Raw genomic sequence first — 16295 nt, forward strand, 5'->3', positions numbered from 1 at the left:
CTTACTCCCCAACAAGATTTTCTCATTCTCCTAAATCTAGATAAAATTCACCAAGATACTCTGTGTCTATTTCTTTTCTTGGCCTTCTGATTATCAAATCTAATCAGTCTTCATTCGCCTCTGCTGAAGTTGGTGGTGTTGCCTGCCTGATTCTTCTTTGTTTTGTGTTGTATTGTTTTGTTTCGCTTTTTTCATTATAAAAAGAGTTCACACTCATTTCTGAACAGTTGGGAAGTAAATAAATACACAAAGGGAAAAAATCTATTATCCTATCATCCAGAGGCAATTATTAATCTTTTGGTATTTTTTCCATCTTTTTTTATCTTCACATACTTTAAAAATATATATAGGTGAGATCATACTGTATATCTAATCTTAGATTACTCTTTTTAACTTTGCATTATAACACAAGTAATTTTCCCACGTTCTTTAAAAAATTTTCAGAAATGGTTTTAATGACAGCATAATAATCTACTTCTAAGAATATATTAAAATTTGCTTAACACTTCTCCCACTGATGGATATTTAAGAATCCTCAAATTTATTTTTTGTTATTAAAAGTAATTTTGTAAGGCAGTCATCTTTATGCAGGGTGAAAAGTCTGAAAACAAAAACAGTAACATTATTTTGCAGATTAATAAAGCCTTTTGATGACAATATATATACTCACCTGTACTTCCAGATTTTATGAATGCCTTTGTCTACATTTCAAATTTAGTCCCTTAAGAAAGGGAAATTATGGCTCTATCCCTGGCCATTGGAAACACAAAGAAGTCATTCATTCTGATCACCCTAGATCTCCTGATCTGGAAAACAAAGCGTGGGCACCCTCTTAGCCTTTTTTTCCCTAAAAGAGATACCATGGACCCTAACTTGAACTCCTCCCTGACAGTAAGACGCTGCCCAACTCTGAAACCACCACAGCATGGCTACCTCACCTGCACCTCAGCAGGGGACAACTATGGTGCCACCTGTGAATACCACTGTGATGGAGGTTACGAGCGCCAAGGGACCCCCTCCCGGGTCTGTCAGTCCAGCCGCCAGTGGTCAGGATCACCACCCATCTGTGCTCGTGAGTGAAACCAGGGAAAGTGGACACATTGATCAGGGCTACTTTGGAGGACCTCCCAATGTGTATGGCACAGGGGCCCAATAGCAGTGTGTATGATGTGGGAAAGGGGAAGGGGGTCCTGAGGTGTGTTTAAGGGCCAATGATCTCCCTCAGAATACTCCAAGATGAAGGACTTAAAATCTCCAAGTGTTATTTCAGGATTTTACCCAAGGAAAGGGAGAAACAACCAAAACGAGTTAACCTGAACGACTAGAACTCTTCAAGACGTTGTTACCCATGCTGGGATGAAAGAGAAGTCCATACCCTCACTGGCCATCTGCTTCTGCCCTAGCTATGAAGATTAATGTCAATGTTAACTCGGCTGCGGGCCTTCTGGATCAGTTCTATGAGAAACGGCGCCTCCTCATCATCTCAGCTCCTGATCCCTCCAACCGATATTATAAAATGCAGATCTCTATGTTACAGGTGAGACCCACTGCCCTAAGTAGGATTTAGCTCCTTTACTAGCCTCTAACCCCACCCTGTGACTCCCTTACCTCTTCTAAATGAAAGAGTTGCTCTTTCTGCAGCATAAACCCTACTTCCTCAAAATTTTTGTGGACAACATTTGATCAGTTTTACTGCAGACAAATTTAGCACATTTAAAAATCTGCTGTTTTTACTAAAAAGGCAGCGAGGCCACTGAAATGGTGGGTGTGGCTTACAGGGGGCTTGGTGAAGGACGGGAAGGGAGTGTGCCAGAGCACTCTAGAAAGACTTGTAAGACAGGTATGATGAAATGTAAATGTTGGGAATAAATTACCTTTATGTTCTCAAGGAATAATAGCTCTAACAAACACTTAGATGGTAAGTGTTATACAGGTACAGCTGTATAAGCCTGTGCTTTACACATAGTCATTTAATTTTCACAACAACCCTTAAGAGGCAGATACTATTACTATCCTCATTCTAAAGGTGGGGAAATTGAGACATAGAGCGGTTAAAGATTTGCCCAAAGTCACTAGCTAATAAGTGGCTGAGCCAGGATTGAACCCAGCAGTCTGACTCCAGGAGCCACGCTCTTAATTAACACTAATAGTAGCAGAAGGAAAAGTGTTGTATTATCTCAAAGTAAAATGAGGGAGCTGCATGATGATTTTTAACATATGAGATGCCAAAGCCACTTGTGGGAGGAGAAGTGGATGAGACAGAGTAAGTATGATCGTTGGGACTTACAAAAAGAATAGACTAGGTTCTTGAAAAGAACTCAGGGTATGAAGACACGACTAAGAGAACCAGCTCTGACGAGCTGCAAAAGGAGCTGGATACCCAGGTAAAAGAAGAAACTATTTTAGGGGGTTTCTAAAGGTTGAATCTTACAAGTTGCCAAGTTAATATTCAGAGGCCCATGATGGAAGCAGCTTTATCAAAAAGATGACCTTGGGTATCTAGACCAAAAATGACCTAGTTCCTCCAGAGATCCAAAAAGGGCAGACAAAGGCAATACCTCAGTCTGAACAGGAAGCAAGAACAAGAACAGGAATGAGCCAGTGAGACTAGTGACTCTGAAGATCAGGACTAAAGGAATAGCCTGCAGCTCAGACAAGGGGTGGAGTGTTCACTGTGGCTTTAAACCTCACCCCAGGTGACTGGTTAAGAGGTGACCCTGAAGGACCAGGTAGGACAAAGAGCCAGGGGAGGGTTACAGGGTGCCCTGCCTAGAGGGAGGAAGGCAACAAAAGGTAATGAAAAGAGCACCAACTGAGAGAAGGCCCCGGCCATGTAGCCTAGTGGTGAGGAGCACACACTTGGGTAGGTTGTGGCAGCACTAAATTTAAATCTTGGCTCAGTATCTCATTGTTATGCAAATTTGGGCAAGTTACTTTTTCCTCTACAGTGTAAAAAGGATATCACTTACCTTGTTAGGGGTGCTGTGAGGATTAAATTAGATTACGCCTGCAAGGCATTAGGTATGCATTTCAGTAAACAATAGCCATTAGTATCATATAACAATAGCTATCAATTAAGAATCTATGTAGTTTCCAGTTGTAACAAAAATAAATCCTAGGTATGTAATGTACAGCATGGTAACTATAGTTAATAATACTGTATCATATATTTGAAAGTTGCTAAAATAGTAGATCTTAACAGTTCTCATCACAAGAAAAAAAATTGTAACTAGGCATGGTGATGGATGTTAACTGGACTTATTGTAGTAACCATTTCACAATATATACAAATATCAAATCATTATGTTGTACACCTGAAATTAATGCTATATGTCAATTAGTATCTCAAATTTTTTTTTTAAAAAAGAACCCACATAGTTTAAAACCTATGTAAAACTAAGCAAGGAGAGATTATGTTCCTGCAATTCATCAATGACATTACTCTTTTCTACTTCACATGGTGTAAGCAGTTTTGTATACTTCATTAGAATAAACGCAACACTGTTAGGGCAGGTACTTCAGGAATGACACAGGGAGAGAGGTTGTAGACCCCATCATGTGATGGTTGGGGGAGAAACCTATCCTTTCCCAGACTGCCTCAACTTGGTCCCAGGAGGAGTCACTGAGTAGCCTTAGGTTTGAGTTCCATAAAATCGTCTCTCCCTTCCCAGCAATCTATCTGTGGACTGGACCTGCGGCATGTGACCATCATTGAGCTGGTGGGGCAGCCACCTCATGAGGTGGGGCGCATCCAGGAGCAGCAGCTGTCAGCCAACATCATCGAGGAGCTCAGGTCCAGGCTGGGGGGCCACAGGAAGGGGTGGGCAGAAACCCTAGGCAGGACACTGGCAACAGGAGGGTTGTGGGAGAATCAGCGACAGTACTCTTGGGGCATTCCTTGTGTTTGAACTCTTTGGATGCATTAGGTAAGACGAGAGAGTGGCAAGACATCAGAATCAAATTGGGTGACTTCAAATACAGATGGCCAGGCCCCACCCCAAGACACCTTGGGACTGTGTACCTCAGGTGACTGAAGCACAGCCAGAGCTGACACATAGACCGAAACATGACTCAGATAAGCCCCTGATCCTGTTGTGTCATGCCTTTCTTGCCTTGTCTCAAAGAAGCAAAAGGCATCTTTAGGCACTGAAACCTGAATTTCACCCATCTGCCCCTGGGGGAAGAGCTGACTATAGGTGACAGGTGGTAGAACTTGATTTTTTCATTATCTATCCATTATCACCTTTCCAATGCCTCCAGATACACTCAGAACCAATAAAGCCATCACAGCTCTATTTTCTAGAAACAATATATGCCTCTGGGGCCCAGTCTCAGTGGGGACAGAAAAGATTCAGTACTAGGTAGGAGAGAGACCCGGGAAACAAACACGAAGGAGACTGCAGATAGAAGAGTTGACCAGGAGATACTGATCAACCTTAGGGCTGCCATGGATGGTTGTGCAGGTTATGCTCAGCCCATCTCTGGAAAACACCAGTCACATCGCAGTGCACGTGACTGGTGCTCCCTCTACTTATTCCATGCAGCCCACATAGCTCTATGTCATAGCCTCACTTACAGGGTCCTGTGAAGGAAGCACAGCCTGGTAATAAACAAGCTGCTCCATCTGCGGTGGGGAAAGGACAGCTCAGCAGAGCCAGGCACATAAGGGTAGCAAGACTAGGGTCTGAGCAGAGAAAAACAAAGGGGCTTGAGCTAGGTAATGGAGGGGATGACAAGGGATCGGGTGGGGAAGGAATCAGTCTATCAGTGGAGCTGTGAAAGGTCAGAGGGTAGTAGAACCTGGTGGGATGGAGCCCAAACAAGGTCTCACACCTCCCTTGGCCCTTCTCTCTAGGCAATTCCAGCGCCTCACTCGCTCCTACTTCAACATGGTGTTGATTGACAAGCAAGGACTAGACCGTGAACGCTACATGGAACCTGTCACCCCTGAGGAAATCTTCACATTCATTGATGACTACCTACTGAGCAACCAGGAGCTAACCCAGCGCCAGGAGCAAAGGGACGTATGCGAGTGAACTTGAGCCAGGGCATGGTTGAGGTCAAGGGAAAAGCTCCCATAGTTGGCTGAAACTGGGACCTAATCAAAGGAGAAAATGGTTTCCCACAGTTCTAGGAATGGGACTCTGTGGTGGGTGAGGTTCTCCAATCCCAGGACATTTCCGTGCACCTTTTTAGGGCTCTGTAATAGTTTCCCTAAGCAAGTCTCTGCTTTAGGTAGCACTGGAGGAGCATCAGAAGCTAGATAGGGACTGAGAACAGGCCCTGGGCAGTGGGTTGGGGCGGCAGAAGGTCTTCCTTCCCTAATCTGGGCCTCTGCTCAGCTCTCCAAAGTCTTCCAGATAAGTAAATCCGAAGTTCATTCACTAACTGGCTGTGTTTTAAAGGGTTCCTCTACCCTGAGGTGACAACAGAGGGCAGCACCATCACAACAGACAACCAGGACATTTCAGCAAATGTAGCTGGATTTTCCTCATAGGTTAACTAGCATTGGAGGTGTTGTAACTCTAATACACACGTACCTCTTTCAAAAACAAGAAATGAGGGGACCCATTATAGATCTGAAGCCTACTGAGACCAATGGCAGCCATGGACTTCCCTTAAGGAGAACTAGTACTTCTCTTCTGGGAAGTTCTCTGCCTCATCTGCATTAAGGTCACTGGCCCTGGGTTGGCAGAGAAGTCATCTATCATTTGATGTTTATCATATGGAAACCCACTGTTAAAAAAAAAAGAAACAGGTCAAAATGGAGTCACTTTTGTCAAGTCATGTCACCAAACCAAAACTTAATAACTAATTGCAGTTTCAGCCTCTCCCGGGAGTGGGATTTTAAACCAATCAGTCTGAAATTTCCTGGTCAATACTAGTGAGGTAATCTGCATGATAAAATCCCTGCAATGCCCTTTGTTCTAAAAGCAATCCTTTCTTTTGCAGTAACTCCCCTGCCACATTCTTTTGCTTGTAAAAACTTTTCATTTTCTACAATTCATGAATTGCTTAATAAAGCCAATAAGATCTTCAAAATTTGAAAAAAAAACACATATTCTTGGACTTGTCATTTCCCCTGTTAGGACTTTGAGCTACAAATGTTATGTTAACCATTACTTCACCTAAAAATTAGGAAAATGCTGCAAAGGGAGAGAGCTTGGGAAGAAAAATCAGGCCAGCGCAGAATGCTTTTTCCTGGCCCCTCCAGCCAGGGAGGGCAACAATCCAGCCAGGCTCATGGGCAACAATCTCCTCTTATTGAGGCTCCAGTTCCATAGCAAAAGGTAGCTCATGCTGTCCCTTCCTCAGGGGAGTTCCCTGCTCGTGATTTAGAAAACCTTGAAAGCACCACTGCAAGCCTCTGGAAAACTAAGTAGTGGAGAAGGAAAACAGACAGATTCAGCCTCATGTATTAACTTCATCAGAAAATCACTTTTAAGAGGTGAGCACAGAGGAAGTGGAAGCTGCGGCAGTGCTAAGTCTAGCCTTAAGAGCCAGGCCTGAAAGTAAATTTGAGGCCAGGCTATTGGGAAGTGGGGCCACACTCAGACCCCTGCTCTGGCTTCAGCTGCACTCAGTGGTGCAGCAATGTTTGAAAGAAAAGCATTCTTCCCCGTGCTGCTGAGAACCTCCGATTCTACAGTCATGAAACCCAGTGTCATGGTTAAGACCCAGAAGCCTTTCTTCTTCTGCTCTACCCAGGGGGTCTTCAGTGGAAAATCAGAGGGGAGAAGGAAGCAGGCTGAGTGGAGAGGCAGAGCTAATAATGCCCGAGCACTCACTGTATGCCAGGTGCCATTCTAAACATTCTATCTACTGACTCTGAAATCTTCACAAGAACCATGTAAGGTAGGCACTATTATTAGTCCCATTTTTCAGTTGAGGGAACTGCAGCACAGAGAGGTTAGGCAAGTTGCCTAAGATCAGACAACTAGTAAGTGGCAGAGTCGGGATTTAAACACCAGCAGTCTGGCTCCAGAGTCCATGTTCTTAAACATTACGCTATATGCCTCTACTTCTTTTTCTACTTCTCATTTAAAGACAGTTGACAGCTCCAAGCAAGGAAAAAGGTTTCACCTTCTATACATAATGCTACTCAGACACAAGACTCAGAATTGGCCCAGGAGGAAAGAGGGAAATGGAAGGCTCTCAACCCAAGAAAACTCACTCTCCACCGCAGAGTGATGGGACATAAATCATGAGCCCAGAACATACGGGAATAGTAGTGAGTCAGAGAGAAGCTGCTTCCATGGGGGTAGGAGGGGGAGGAGTAGTGGAAATCTCGTTTTTAAAATGCAAAATCAAAAGTTAGGCAGTTGCTGAGTGGAATGGGACGTGGAGGAAATTATCAAACTTAGAGCAAAAAGGTCCCTTTCTCCCTCTTCCCTCCAGGGAAATATAAGAGTTGTGAAAGGCAGGAGGCAAGTTATGGGCAGAAGGCAAAATACAATGAGTTAATGTGGGAAGTCTCCGGTCAGAGAGTCTGCAGTTCCAAAGGCAAAGATTACACGTCAGGCAAGGTGAATGTCCTTCCTTGTCTTTATCACTAACACACCAAGTGGCAAACCAGGGCATGTGCGCAGGTCAAAGGCCCAATGATAACATGAGGAGGCCCAGTGCCTCCTGAACACAGTTCCGCCCTGGGCCTGACTTCCACATATAAATGCTCCTCTAGCTTAAAAAAAATTAAAAAGCTTTGGTTTTGTTTTATTTTAATGAGTAGTCAAGGCAAGTCAATGTTACATTCTTTAGGTCAAGTTTTACTGTAACCTTCTTTGGATTACGATTGAAGAAATATTCACTCCTAAAGTAGGGGGAGAAGACAGCAGCAGAATCAGGCCCAGCCAGACCCAAAGGGGCTAGCCCAACCCCAACCCTGTACATACCTCTGTTTCTATTCTCTGTGCCCCTCTCTGCCCCCTCCCCAAGATATTCAATGGGGGGTGGGGTGGGGGCACAAAGCTAAAGGAGGAGTTCCATTGGTACTTGAGAGAGGGAAAGAAAAGTAGTGCCACTTTTAAGATGGCTTTCCAGTTCTTTCCCTAGATACCAAACACAAAGGATCAGAGCTCAGCGGAGGTATCAGGCAGCAACATGGGGACATGGAAATTTTCTTTGAATCAGCACAGGATGGGAAGGGAAGGACATTTGTCACTTTCGTTCTTATCTTTCAAGCCACATGAAAAGCAACAACAGTAAATCAGACATCAGAGACAAAAGCACCTATAGAACTAACAAATGCAAACACTTGACTAATGAAAACACTTTATTGAAGAACACACGCATTTCAGGGGGTGGAGAACAAAGGATCAAGTTACAGCCCAGGATCCCAAGTTATGCCTTCCATTACAATAGCAATCCACACCAAATAAACCTTTTAAAAACACTCCTCCTTTCAATTCACACATACAACAGAAACCATCCAGCTGCCCTTAACCCAGTGGCCTCCTAGGAGAGTCAGCTAGGAGCCAAATGGACTGACAGGGATTTCTTTTCTCATAGAGACTCCTTTCACAAACGACTTTGTGTAGATAGACTTGGAGGAATAAAAAGGTCATTTTGGAACAGTGAGTTTCAGAAAATGAACCTTAGATCACCAGAGCCTTCTTAGAAAGGTCTCAACATACTGCACCCATGTTACATGTAGGTCAAGTTTAGGAAATAATAGAAAAAATAAGAACTGAACTCACTTCAAGAAGGAAGTCAGAGTAACTGGGAGATTCTCTGAACACATTCTCTTGGAACACTAACAGTACCCAACCTGGAGAAACACTGGACCAGTTTAGACAGTACTTGGCTATTCTGGCTGGCATCATGGTATAGAGACCATAGTCTGTGTGGTAACATATCGCAGAAAAAATGCTAAGAAAGATGTGGTACGTGATGAGAGTGAAGATGTCTTGCCTTTCATTAGAGAAATGAGGAGCTCTCCAACAACTGTTGTATTAGTTTAAATGCAAAGAATTCAACACAGACTGGAAGACACTTCACCCTCAGTCACTCTGGTCCTATGGGATCACCAAGAAGCACTTGCTGGGCATGTCCATGACTCCATCAAAAGGCCATGACTTAACTAAAGTGCTTTTGTAAAGCAGCTCCATTATAAGGTCTAGTGAAGGTTTCTACAATCAGAAGGAACTGAAGAATTTTCTTAACATTTCAAAGAAAACCATTAGACACAAGCAAGGTAGAAACTGCTTAAAAACAAGAGAAGTTAAAATCCAAGTTCCTTTAATGTATCAGGGCAGAAAATGAGTTAAAAGCACACATTAGAGAAGGAGAGGGCCTACTCACCTCTCTCTCATCTTCTCCTCATTAGTAACCCAACTCTGCTTCCCAGAGCCTTGGCCTCAGACCAGGAACACCTTGAAACATAGATTGGTACTAATGCCAGAGGTAGCCACGGCTTCCCGGGGGAATAGGAACAAGGATAGTAAGACAAGATATAAAACATTGTTTTAAAAGATTTTATAAGTTAATTAAGCCTCAGAAAGATATAAGAAACAATGGACTCTGAAAGTATACTAGATTATGCACAAATAAAAATATTTTGAAGAGATCCTAATTCTTGAGCCCACTTTCAAAAGGGGAACAAGTCTGCATCACTCTACCACAATGAGACCTGTAGAAATACATGTTTGTACACACACATACATAACACGCACACATTAAATTATAAATCTTTGCTCTTGGTTTCTTCACTTCCTCTGATTTGGCCTGCAGAGAAGGGCAGGTACTCATAAGCCCAGCTTTTGCTTGGCCATCGAGGAACGGAGCTGCAGAGTCCCTTCCGCCCAAGACCCTGGGTACTGTCGCATCTTCTGCCACAGGCTCACTTCTTCCCCAGTCGAGTCCATCCAGTCCACCACTTCCCCATTACTGATTCCTGAGGAGAAACACCAGAGGAGGCTGAACAAGGGCCCCACTCCTCAGCCCAATGGGAAAGATGGGTCATACAACAATGGCAGCCACCCCATAAAAGACAGTGTGCTACGAAGATGGGCTGATGGGGACAGCAGTCTGGAAACTGTTCCTTAATAATCCTGCACTATTTCTGTGCTCCTGAGGCTCTATAAAGAGACTTCAGGTTGATAAAATGGGACTCCAAACGGCACACAGTAGCTAGAGACCTCTTATTCTGAGGTTTGTGTGGAGCTCTGGTGTCTGACACCTCATGCCAGAGCTACTGCCCTTCTGTTATTGTCAACTTGACTGGATTAAAAAACAAAAACAAAAACAAAAAAAAACTGAAGAAGCTGAACACCGTTTTCTCCAGCTGTAGATTCCGGGCCTTAAATTAGGATTGTATGTGGCATCATTCCTATTCTCTTGTACATACATTCATTCAAAAAACATTTCTTAAGTGCCTACTGTGTGCCAGTCCTCTTCTAGGCTCTGGGGATACAGTGGTAAACAAAACAGAAAACGTATGCCCACAGGTAGCTTCCATTTGAACAGGGAGGACAGAAAATATACAAGTAAATCAACAAGAGTATTTCAGATAGTGGGGTAAATGTCATGAAGTTAATAAACAAGGTGATTTGGAGGGCCTAGATCCTTTAGATAGAGTGGTCTGAGGGCCTCTCTGAGAAGGAGACTTTTAAGTCAAGATCTGAAGGATAGCAAGGAGCCGGCCTTTCCAGACAGGGGGAACACTAATTGCCGAGGTTATGAAGTGGGAATAAGCTTGCTGTATTTGGAGAGGAGAAAGAAAGTCACTGTGGTTGGAGCACAGTGAGCAAGCAGGAGAGTGATACAGGGTGGATCATAAAGGAACAGAGAAGGTCTAAATCAGATGGGGCCTGGAGGCACAGTGAGAACTTTGGATTGTTTTCTAAGCACAACAGGAAGCCACTGAAGGGTTTTAAGCAGAGGACTGACACGAACTGGCTTACATTGGTAAAAGCATCATCCTAGATGCTTTGCGTTAAATGCCTTGTGGGAGTTATTAAAATTTACAAGTATTATTTAAGGCCACAGGAATGGAGAGACTAGAGAGAAAAGAAAAGGATGCCTTGAAAAGCACCAACATTCAGAGTTTGGGTATAGAATGAGAAACCCATCAAGAAAATTGAGGTGAGCAGTGAGTTGAAAGGGAATCAAGAGTGTAGTAGCAATGAAAGCTAAGTATTTCAAGAAAAAGGAAGTGATCAGCTACATTAAATAGCATTGAAAATTCTAGTAAGATTAAAACAAAAATTTGACATGAGCAATTGCTCAGTGGAGTGGTGGGAAAGAAGCCAGATCACAGTGGATTGAGGACTAAAGGAAAGGTGAGGAAGTGGAGATAATTCTTTCTAAGAAATTCGAGGGGAGATGTGGGGTCAAAGGAAAGTTTCTTTCTGTTTCTTAAGATCTGGAATACCAGAGCATATGTGTTTTCACCTCCAGTAGGGAGGCAGAGGGAGACGGAAGATGCCAATAGTGAGGTCATTGAGAAGGTGAGGACACTTGGAAAGAGATTGGCCTTTGCCAGAAAGGGCCCTTCTTTCTTTGTATCAGGATGGAAGATGGAAATGGTAGGTACAGATATAAGTAAGTTTTCAGATTGTTTTGGTGGGAGGATGATGGTGTTCCTGACAACCAGGGTCACATTTATCTGTACACATAACAGTGCATGAGCTCAGTCTTCCTCTAGGCCTGTACATAGTAGGCGCTCAGTAAATATTGGTGGAATGTTAACTCAAAGGAAAGAAGACAACTCCTGTCATAGAGAGGCTCTGTAGGGAAGGGCGTGGGTATATTAGGAGTCAAATACAAGAGGCCTTTAAGAAAGACAGTAAGGAAAGGGGAGAGGCTCTCACCAGTGCCAACCCCCAGCCTGACCCCTCCCAGGAAGTCATTGCTGGCCAGGGGCTCCCGGTCCCACACAGTCAGTTCCAGGCACATGTGTTGTAGATCTTCCAGCCTCACTCCATTGTAGACAAATGTATGGTTGTAGTGGGGATTCAGGGTCTTCTTCATCACAGGAGTTTTACGCTTATTGGCCTTGTTCCTCATGGGAAGGAGGTATCTGGCAGAGGGCAGGGAGTAATCAACAACGCACTCAAAGCTGGCAGTGTCTATCTAAATTCCCCTTTCCCCTGCCACAGGCCTACCCCAGGACAGTGAGTCAACACTTGGATCCTAGTACACACACTCCTGCCCTTGAATCTGCTGAAGCAGAGTTCCTGCTACCTCTACTACATCATTCACCTGATACAATTCATTCAACCTGGAGAGCAAATTAACATAATGTTATTAGTGAGCTGTTATTTCTACTCGACCAAAAATGGGTTTTAAGTATTTGGTTCCATTTCTATTGGGCAAGGTCCTCTTTAAATAAAACCAATGGTAGTAATGATGACACAGCTGAACATGATTTGTTAGAGAACTTAAGTCAGTGTGATGATCTGTAATTTGGGGAAAGCTGGCATTGCTTAAATATTGCGGGGAACAAAGTCATGAGTTCCCAAATCTTGACAATCAGGGAACCGATTTTTATTCAAGATCAATCAAGAGCATAAGTCAATAATAAAGCAAAAGTCAGACCGATCTGTCCACCACCCTCCTCTTTGGCAATGAGCACCACATCCCAGTCCAAACTGAGCTCAGACCAGTGTAAACATGGTAGTGGAGGTTTTGCCATTATCCAATTTCAGGAACAAAGTTGGTTGCTGGAGGTGGTAGGACACACAAGGATAATATTCACAGACAAAGGTTAAATTGGGTTTGTCTCTTAGCTCTCTTTTCCTGAAACTGGTTAGTTTGGTGCTGGTCCAGGGACTCACCCCTTGACAAAGCTGTCTGAGGTCCCTCCTGATTTGGCAGCCGTCAGGTTCCTGGCTTCTTTGATCCACACTTGGAGCTCTCCCCCTTCCCCACCTTTACCTGTAAGGGATGTCAGCCATAGCAAGTGAGCCCCTATACCTCCAGATTTCGCTCGAGGTATATCTACACAGTACTTCCTTTCCTTGCTCCTGAAGGCAGCAAGCTCAATAATAACTGGACCACACCTGACTTGGATTCTCAGTACCTAGCACAGTACCTGACAGTAAGCAATAGGTGCTAAATTAATAACAACAGCAATAAATGCTTATTGAAAACTAGCTATGTGCCCAATTCTACGTTAAGCGTTTAATTCTCTAAACAATCCTATGAGATATATACTATTATCGTCCTCGTTTTGTAGAGAGAAAATTGAGGCTTAGAGAAATAAAGTTGTCTAATATTTGTTGAATGAATCAGAAAAAGAGAAGGACTCCTCCACTTGTGTTCTTGATCTCATCCTCACTTCACATCAGACATCATCAATTTCAACCCCCACCTCTCATTTTTAATATCTGTTCTCCACTGGTGCCATCCTCTCAGTCTAAATATATGCTAATCTCATCTCTCCTTAAAAAAAATATTTTAAAGACAAAATCCCCCTTCATTCTTATCTCATTTTCAAGCTATTTTCCATGTGTCTCCTTTCTTTCACCATCAATTATCCTCCAAAAAAGAGTCCACACTCAACACCTCTACTTCTCAGCCTAGTTTCTAGTGAAATTTGGTTTCTGCTTCATCTAATCCACTGAGAATGTAATCTACCACCCATGAGCCATGTCCCTCAGTGGGCCTGACTTTTCAGTAGTATGTCAATATTGTTGACAACCCCCGCTCCCTTCTTCAAGCTCTCTCCTGATAATACTCTAGCTCACTGGCTTTTCTTCCTCTTTTCATTCTTTATATCATTGCTGTTCCCTATAGCTCTATCCTTGCCTCTCTTCTCTAGTCATTCTGCACAACCTCCTCGGGGATGTCATTGATTCCCCACATCCTATAGTTAGACCTTGCTGCAGGTATCTTTTTAAGAACATTGGCTTCCCATTGCCAATGGATCAAGTTCAACTCCTTACCATTACATTCAAGGCCCTTTTCAGTAAGGCTCCAGCCTCATGAACAATTCCAGTCCCACTCTCACATCTACATACCATAACTCCAGCCCCACCAAAATAAGTTCACTCCCTCACACTCACACACATCCCACATTTATCATACTTTTTTAAAACCTTTGCTCATGCTATCACCTCTCCTGGAAATGCTTTTCTCACACCATCCTCTTCCTTTTTGCCTGGTAAAGTCTTAAGTCCAGTTTCATCATTACTTCCTCTTCAGTGCTCTCCCAAATGTAACCAGACATAATTCATCACTGCTGTATCTGTGTTCTTTTAGCATATGACTGTCTTTCTTGCTAAATGAAGCTCCTCAAGGGATGATAAATGTCATCTCTTATTCATCTACATACCCAGAGTCTCTACTACAGTGCCTGGCACGTTGATTTACTTTTCCTCAGCCTTCAACTTCCTGCCCCTCATACTTCGCCACCCCATCCAACCACTTTTTCTCAGCCCCAAAGTTTCTATTCTATTCTGCCCTCTTAGTAGCCTGCCACAGCTGGACCAAGACCAAGTCATGTTTAATGGCTTCAAATAATGGAATGCAACCCTACGGCATTCCCTTCTGGTTGAAAAATGCAAAAAAGGCCTCCTTAGTAAGCAAAGGACACTTCCCTACAAGATGATCCCAGGCTCATCTCAATCTGGTCTCTCCAACAGTGCTACCCACTAGCCAGCACCACCTCACACAGATCCTGTGCAGAAAATAAGGGCTAAATCCAGGGCCCCCCAAAAAACTCACTCTTTTTCCGGTCACCTCCAACAGGGAGTTTGGAGGCTGGGATGTATTTCAATGAAACCACCAACTCGCCTTTGTGTGATAGCAAGCCAGTCGGGGACTCAGCACTGATCTGAAACACAGGGAGACCCAACAGGTCAAGCTGGGTTTCTCAGGAGTTGTGGGGGCCTCTTGCTGAGGAGATTCTACGATTACCCTCAACAACAGCTTCACAGCAATGAGGATCCTTCTCCTTATGAATACAATCCAGGGTCCCTAGGCCATGGCAGCCACAGTTTTCTAAGGCAGTTTCTTCAGAAGGAGATGCAGAAGAACCAACAAAAAGTCTTCTGCAATGCCCACTATTTTGCTACTTGGGTATATAGCTATTAGATTCCAAATACCCTCAAAGGTCTTCCAGCACGGTTGCCACACAAACTCACAGGGGACTGACACCATGGTAAAGGATCTTGCTACCAGCATTGTAATTGCCAAAAAGTGGAAACAACCTACATGTCAATTGACCTAGAAAAGATTAAATGAGTGATTTTAATGCCTTCATATGGCATATGGTATGCAGTCATCAAAAGGATGCAGTGACTATACATGCTGACATGGAAAGATAGCCAAGATGTACTGTTAGGTCGCCAAAGCAAGACAGAAAAAGTATCCCACTTACGAGGTCTGACAATTAAGTTCGCGAACTTGTTGCAATGATGTTGCTAACTTCTTTTGATATCAGAGGGATTATTCACTATGCGTTTGTACCAATTGGGCAAACAGTTAACCAAGTTTACTATTTGGAAGTGCTGAAAAGGCTGCATGGAAAAGTTAGACGACCTGAACTTTTTGCCAACAATTCATGGCTCTTGCATCACAACAATGCACCAGCTCACAGGGCACTGTCTGTGAGGGAGTTTTTAGCCAGTAAACAAATAACTGTATTGGAACACCCTGCCTACTCACGAGATCTGGCCCCCAGTGACTTCTTTCCTTACCCAAAGATACAGGAAATATTGAAAGGAAGACATTTTGATGACACTCAGGACATCAAGGATAATACGACGACAGCTCTGATGGCCATTCCAGAAAAAGAGTTCCAAAATTGCTTTGAAGGGTGGACTAGGCACTGGCATCAGTGCATAGTTTCCCAAGGGGAGTACTTCGAAGGTGACCATAGTAATATTCAACAATGAGGTATGTAGCACTTTTTCTAGGATAAGTTCGTGAACTGAAGTGTCCGACCTCGTATATTAAAATATACACATATTTGCATATGTGAATATGCATTTATGCAAATGATTATCATCATTATCACTTAAATAGTACTTAATTTGTGCCAGGCACTGTTATAAGTATATCATTTTGTTTAATCCACAAGATAGTCCCTATGAGATAGATACTATTATCCCCATTTAACAGATTATGGAACAGAGGAACAGAGAGGTTAAGTAACTTGCCCAAGGTCACACAGTTAGTAATTGGCAGAGGCAGGATTCAAATTCAGACAGACTGGTTCCAGAGTCCATGCGTTCAACCACTATACTACACTGCATAGAAAAATCTATAAGGATACAGACTAACTGAACACTTGTTTCTTTCTAAGGAGGGGAGTGAAATGGGGAAAGGAAAGAGGGCTTTCAGTTTTTACT

At 43.3% G+C, this 16295-nt stretch overlaps 2 protein-coding genes across 7 annotated transcripts in view; one reads left to right on the forward strand and one right to left on the reverse strand.

Moving 5' to 3' along the window:
- SRPX2 (sushi repeat containing protein X-linked 2) overlaps nucleotides 1-6055 on the forward strand; it is a 33220-nt gene extending 27165 nt beyond the window's left edge. For both annotated transcript variants that reach the window (XM_019716617.3, XM_019716618.3), the window contains exons 8-11: nucleotides 893-1072; nucleotides 1404-1537; nucleotides 3672-3793; nucleotides 4856-6055. In XM_019716617.3, the coding sequence (XP_019572176.3) occupies nucleotides 893-1072; nucleotides 1404-1537; nucleotides 3672-3793; nucleotides 4856-5036 (617 nt within the window). In that variant the 3' untranslated portion in view covers nucleotides 5037-6055. The remainder of the gene's footprint in view (nucleotides 1-892; nucleotides 1073-1403; nucleotides 1538-3671; nucleotides 3794-4855) is intronic.
- Nucleotides 6056-8254: 2199 nt separating this feature from the next.
- Nucleotides 8255-16295, reverse strand: part of SYTL4 (synaptotagmin like 4) — a 69342-nt gene continuing 61301 nt past the window's right edge. For all 5 annotated transcript variants that reach the window (XM_019716675.3, XM_019716673.3, XM_074323544.2 and 2 more), the window contains 4 exons: nucleotides 14668-14776; nucleotides 12777-12876; nucleotides 11811-12019; nucleotides 8255-9892 (listed from right to left, as the gene is read on the reverse strand). In XM_019716675.3, coding sequence (XP_019572234.3) covers nucleotides 9744-9892; nucleotides 11811-12019; nucleotides 12777-12876; nucleotides 14668-14776 — 567 coding nt within the window. In that variant the 3' untranslated portion in view covers nucleotides 8255-9743. The remainder of the gene's footprint in view (nucleotides 9893-11810; nucleotides 12020-12776; nucleotides 12877-14667; nucleotides 14777-16295) is intronic.

The sequence above is a fragment of the Rhinolophus sinicus genome, chromosome 18 (genome assembly GCF_057876585.1).
Source record: "Rhinolophus sinicus isolate RSI-liver-muscle chromosome 18, RSI-T2T, whole genome shotgun sequence".
NCBI lineage: Eukaryota > Metazoa > Chordata > Mammalia > Chiroptera > Rhinolophidae > Rhinolophus > Rhinolophus sinicus.